Below are 6,404 nucleotides of genomic sequence, written 5' to 3' on the forward strand. Positions count from 1 at the left end.
ACCCCCAGCGCTGCGCCGCGACCCCCGCAACCCCGCCAGGGGCGCAGAGTTCGATCGCATCTACAGCGGGGTGGTGAGCCTCCCCACCGAGAACATCTACTCCTTCAACTACACCAGCCAGCCCGGCCAGGTAAGACACTCGCTCCCCGCGCTCCCAGGAACTTGCCCGACCTCAGAGCCCCGCCGCTGCTCTGGGTCTCCGAGGAGTCGACCTCGGGAGACCTCGGGGACCATGAAACCCTCGTTCCCTTTCTCCTTCAAAGCAGTCACTGCCCGAGCTGCCGCATCCTCTGCCACCGGCCTGGGGACAACTCCGCCTCCCTTCGCGCCTCCCCGGCCTGGTCGCGGGCATTACTGGGCTTTGCAGGGGCGCCGGTTCCCCGCACCGTCTGCGGGTCTCGGTCCCCTGTCCGGCCCTTCTCTAGGGAAGTCACAATTTTTAAAGCTGAGAAGAAAAATGACCACACCTCTGTTCCCAAGCTCCCGTGGGGAAGGAACCTCATCTCTTTTGGTTGATTCTGTCAGACCCTTCTATTCCATAGCGCCTGGGGAGGGAGAGCTGCTCAGAATCTAAAATGGGAATGTGTGAGAATGGACGAGAGCTGCAGAACCTCTGTGTGTGGGCAAGAGCCACTGCCTGCGATTCTGTATCGTCGTCACACGCATGTGCTTCAGAGAAGCCAGAAGACCGGGCCAGAGATACCAGAGCTGAAGCCCTCAGCCGATCTCTGGAGGTTTTGAGTTTATATAAGGATGGATAATTGAGTGCAAGTTCTAGACCTATTTCTGACCAAAGTTGAGGTGAGACAAGGAAAGGAAAAGACTGTTTCAGCATCTATCCCTTTGACACATATACTCTGGTTGCACGATGTGAGAAAATGCATAGTTAGCTTCCCCCCTCTAACACAGTACCCTTTGAGGCACAGCGGAAAAACTCCCCAGTGTACCTGCCTCCGGTTCTTCTTCACATAAACGTTTGTGAATCAATGTGTGTATGTATGTATACATTTGTATGAATGTGTATGTATCCCTTGCTGTGCCAGCATTCCCGACTCCCTCAGGAAATTCAGAACCAAACTGAGATACCAAGATGTGCCTTCCTAACTCTCACTTAGGATAGAAACTCAGAAACCTGGTAGCTTGGAGTAGTATTGAGCCAGAGGGACCACTGGGCCCATCACCACTCCCAGACATTTCCCCAGTGCGTGTACCGAGCAAGTGCTCCATCTCCAGTCTGGCACCAGATCCTAAGCTTAGTCTTCACCGTGGACTATGTCACCATATTCTTACCCTGTCCTGTCCCCCACTGACCTTCAGGTTGTACATCCTAAAGTGAGCAGAGTGGTTGTGTGCAGAGCCATTCCACTGTAGACAAGAGGGGAAGGTGGCAGTTTTTACTCCTTACATTCCTCCTAACCCAGTTCTTCTGGTTGGGTGTGCTGTATTGATCAGCTGACATTGCACTGAAGTATGTTCCCAGCTCTGTTACTGGCTCAGTAAAAATAAAAGTCTGAATAATCCCATGATCTCTGGCGTGTACTGTCAGTTTCCCTCTAAATCATTGGTAAGGAAACTCAAATGACGGATGCAGAGTAAGATCTAACATCAAGCTTTAATAGTTCTTACACTTCCGCTTAGAGATAGAGTGACTTTTTTTTTTTTTTAGCTGTTGTTTCGACCTTTTTGCCCATAGTATTCAGTGAGTTCCTCTACCACAGCACAACTCACACTGTTTGCAGTTAGGGTCACCTACTTTACTCTCCCAGAAAACCATGAGATATTGATACATTTCTGTATCTGTATTGCTACATTCTCTCCACCCTAGTACCTAGCATAATGCTTGGCACCTAACAGTTTACTAATGTTTTTGAAAAAATGAATAAATAGGTAGAAAAAAAAACTTAAGGAATCTTTAAGCTACAACTAAATAAAATATATGCTTTTTAGTAGGTTGACTGTGAGATCATTTCAAATAAAAACAAAATTTTAAAAAATTGTTCTGAGGTTATGCTCTTCCTATTTTGCTTTTATGTATGCTAAAATGCCCTTTATTCTGTGAAACAATGGTGATAATTAGTTTTAAAAATATCTTTGCATGATGCAATAAAAAGCTGACAGTCCTTAAATTTCACTAGTCTGGGAAATACAGTGGGGAACCATGGGACTCAAGTATTTTAATTATTTTAATGCCAATATGGAATAATATGAACCAGATGTCCTCAAATCTTACAGCCTTCTGAAACTTCTCTTTAATGTGCAAATAAGACAGTAGAGCCCTCAATCCACTTACTTTGGAAAATTGCCCTTCTCTCTCTCCAGTCCAGTATTCCAGATGCTTTCTCCAGAGATGGCATTTTTCTGATCTAGCCATTCAAACCATTATTCTGTTTCTCTGGGTGGCTTCCTCTCTTCTTTGGTCCCTTTTGCCCTATTTTGGAAACCAGCACCCCCTCCTTCTAATACCATGAACAGAATCCATTGAATATAGCAGAATTTTACTGAAGGTTTGGAATAGCATGAGGGAACTGAATAGCAGAGTAGGTGATAGATTAAATCAGAAAGTAGGTGGCAGACTTTATTTTTTGGGCTCCAAAAATCACTGCAGATGGTGACTGCAGCCATGAAATTAAAAGACGCTTGCTCCTTGGAAGAAAAGTTACAAGCAACCTAGACAGCATATTAAAAAGCAGAGACATTACTTTGCCAACAAAGGTCCGTCTAGTCAAGGCTATGGTTTTTCCAGTAGTCATGTATGGATGTGAGAGTTGGACTGTGAAGAAAGCTGAGCGCCAAAGAATTGATGCTTTTGAACTGTGGTGTTGGAGAAGACTCTTGAGAGTCCCTTGGACTGCAAGGAGATCCAACCAGTCCATCTAAAGGAAATCAGGCCTGAATATTCATTGGAAGGACTGATGCTGAAGCTGAAACTCCAGTACTTTGGCCACCTGATGTGAAGAACTGACTCATTGGAAAAGACTCTGATGCTGGAAAAGATTGAAGGTGGGAGAAGAAGGGGATAACAGAGGATGAGATGGTTGGATGGCATCACCGACTCAATGGACATGAGTTTGAGTAAACTCTGGGAGTTGGTGATGGACAGGGAGGCCTGGTGTGCTGCAGTCCATGGGGTCGGAAAGAATCAGGCACAACTGAGCAACTGAATTGAACTGAGGCGATAGATTGAATCAATAGGTAATAGATTAAATCTAGGAATTCCCTGGTGGTCCAGTGGTTAAGAATGCGACTGCCAATGCAGGGGACATGGGTTGATCCCTGGTCTGGGAAGACTCCACATGCCAAGGGGCACTGAAGCCCATATGCCATAACTACTACACCAAGCTCTGGAGCCCATTCTCTGCAACAAGAGAAGATAGCACAGTAAGAAACCCCTGCTCACCTCAACTAGAGAAAGCCTGCGCACGGCAACCAAGACCTAGTGCAGTCAAAATTAAATAAATAAAATTTTAAATATACCCTTTTTAAAAATCTGAAATCTAAGCAATGCTGTCATAACAATTTACCAGCTATTCCCCCACCAGAAGAAATGTCAAGATAGTAGCACTATTTTCCAGGCCCTGGCTTGTTACATTTTCTTGGCCACCCCTCTCCCCCTATGCTGACCTCAGTCTCTAAATTTTTGTTACTGTCTCACATCAAGCAGTTTTGCCTCATGACCAACTCCACACTCACTGAAGAACTCTGTTAAATAAAGATCTATAAACCCAAGAACAGAAGCTTGGCCGTGACCTTTTTCCTTTAGCCCAAGCAAAGGCTTGGTCAGGGCTGTCTCTCCTGCACAGGCCATTTCCCATCTACTCCTCTTCAGTACAACTAAGAGTTTGGTTTAGATGTAGGTATATTCTAATTGGAAAAAGGAAAAATATTGAAAGAAATACATAGAACAGTGTTTATATTTGTGCTGGTGGACACAAAGATTTTTACTTAGAAAAGACTAATCATCATTAAAATTGCACTGGATATTTCTTATAAATACATATCTGAAAATACTGATTATAACGCTGTAAGTAAAGGAAGAAGAAATTAAAGCAATGTGGATAAGTGTCATCTAAAAGAAAAAAAATCTGATTTAGAAATTAAAAGGCTATTTTTTGTTTCATTTTATCTTCTTTATCTCGTCAAGGCACTGCTAGGTTTGCCATTACTTTTTCTATATCTTGGAAGAGAAAGGCTATTCTAAGTTTAGACCTTGGTGGAGAGAGGAAACTGCCAGGGGAGACTTTGTTGCTAATCTTTCCTGTCAGCCACTGCATCTCCGGTACCAAACTCTGTCTCCCAGAACTATTCAGCCAAGTGTGTCTAGCTAGTCAGCTGAGCCAGCACCAGGAAAAGTCCTACATGCCTTCCAGGCAAAGAAATGTAAATATTCAGTTGCCATTAAAAGAAAAACCACTGAAAAAATGGAGTGACTGGTTTAAAAAATGGATAATGAAAATAACTATTTAAAGTACAGATTAGGCAAGATCATGGTTCATTTCAGTTCCCTGGAGGGGCAGTGTCTGGAGACTCGCTTTAAGGGGCGAGGATTTCATTGCGTCAGTCAGGGTGTTCTATAACCTGAGGCTGGGTGGGGCCAAGCCAGAAGGAAATCACCTTGTTGAGAAAGTTGCCAGGGATATGTTTGACTGGGACATAGAGCTTAAAAGGTTTATTAGGACATGAGAATCTCTTGTAGAGACAGGTGGTGACAATAAGATATTTCTATTTGAGCCAGATGGTGATAAGAAGCCCTTAAATAAAAGTCTGAGCATCACCCAACAAGAGGTCTTCTGTTTCAATAACAGAAATCATTGCGTGCTATAGATTTTTGAATTTGGAATGCTTCTCTGGACATACTTTGTTTATTAAACTGAGGCATTTATTTTTTAATGACATAAGCATTTCTATGCCTAAGGAACAAAGCTTGGCTTTATTAATATCTAGCAGTATCTAGAACCAGTTATAGCAGCTTTTCAGATCCTGATTCAAAAAGCCTATCCAGTTCTCATGAACAATGAAATATATATCAGGACATCGCAGGACTAACTTTTAGCTATGTATATTACTACTTACAAAGAAGCCTTTAAAATCTTTATGCCTCAGCTCTCCCCATCTTGTCTGTCTCCCCCTGTGTTCTATATATCCTGCAGCAGAGAAGCCTGCTCTGCTGTCCTCCCACACCTCCTTGCTGAACTGGACTGGTGCTTGTATGTAAAGAGAGATTCATCTCGTTAGCACAGTATCGGGGTGGCTGGTTACTGTCTCAGTCAGCACGGACTGTTAGAGTACCACAGACTGTGCCTTAGAAAACAAACACTGATTTCTCACAGTTCTGAAGGCTGGGAAGTCCAAGATCAAAGTGTTAGCAGACCTGCATGTGGTGAGAGCTGGCTTCCGGGCTTGTAAACAGCACTTACAGATGTGTCCTCACGTAGCCCAGAGAGCAGAGAGAGAAACAAGCTTTCTCCTGTCTCTTCTCTCTTACTCTTTTTTTATTTTTTTTTAAATTTTATTTTATTTTTAAACTTTACAATATTGTATTAGTTTTGCCAAATATCGAAATGAATCCGCCACAGGTATACCTGTGTTCCCCATCCTGAACCCTCCTCCCTCCTCCCTCCCCATACCCTCCCTCTGGGTCGTCCCAGTGCACCAGCCCCAAAATATTTATTTATTTGGCTCTGCTAGGTTTTAGATGTAGCACTCAGGATCTCTAGGAATAGTATGGAGGACCTAGTTCCCTGAGCAGGGATTGAACCCAGGCCCCATGCCTTGGGAACATAGAATCTTAGCCACTGGACCACCAGGAAAGTCCCTCTCCTGTCTTTTCTTATAAGGACACTAATCCCATCATAAGGACGCTAACCTCGTGGTCTAATTACCTTCCAAAGGCCCTGCCTCCAAATTCTCTCACCCTGGGGATTAGGCTTCAACTGATGAAACTGAAGAAGCTGAAGTTGAACAGTTCTATGAAGACCTACAAGACCTTTTAGAACTGACACCCAAAAAAAGATGTCCTTTTCATTATAGGGGACTGGAATGCAAAAGTAGGAAGTCAAGAAACACCTGGAGTAACAGGCAAATTTGGCCTTGGAATACGGAATGAAGCAGGGCAAAGACTAATAGAGTTTTGCCAAGAAAATGCACTGGTCATAGCAAACACCCTCTTCCAACAACACAAGAGAAGACTCTAAACATGGACATCACCAGATGGTCAACACCAAAATCAGATTGATTATATTCTTTGCAGCCAAAGATGGAGAAGCTCTATACAGTCAGCAAAAACAAGACCAGGAGCTGACTGTGGCTCAGACCATGAACTCCTTATTGCCAAATTCAGACTTAAATTGAAGAAAGTAGGTAAAACCACTAGACCATTCAGGTATGACCTAAATCAAATCCCTTAT

At 43.6% G+C, this 6,404-nt stretch overlaps 1 protein-coding gene across 1 annotated transcript in view; it reads left to right on the forward strand.

Moving 5' to 3' along the window:
- Nucleotide 1: 1 nt before the first annotated feature.
- The window catches only part of SIDT1 (SID1 transmembrane family, member 1), a gene marked incomplete at its 5' end in the record, with an annotated part of 109,248 nt that continues 102,845 nt past the window's right edge, over nt 2–6,404 (forward strand). Inside the window, one exon of the mRNA XM_010845416.1 lies at nt 2–130. Coding sequence (XP_010843718.1) covers nt 2–130 — 129 coding nt within the window. The remainder of the gene's footprint in view (nt 131–6,404) is intronic.

This window comes from Bison bison, unplaced genomic scaffold (assembly GCF_000754665.1).
Source record: "Bison bison bison isolate TAMUID 2011002044 unplaced genomic scaffold, Bison_UMD1.0 scf7180017864215, whole genome shotgun sequence".
Lineage (NCBI taxonomy): Eukaryota > Metazoa > Chordata > Mammalia > Artiodactyla > Bovidae > Bison > Bison bison.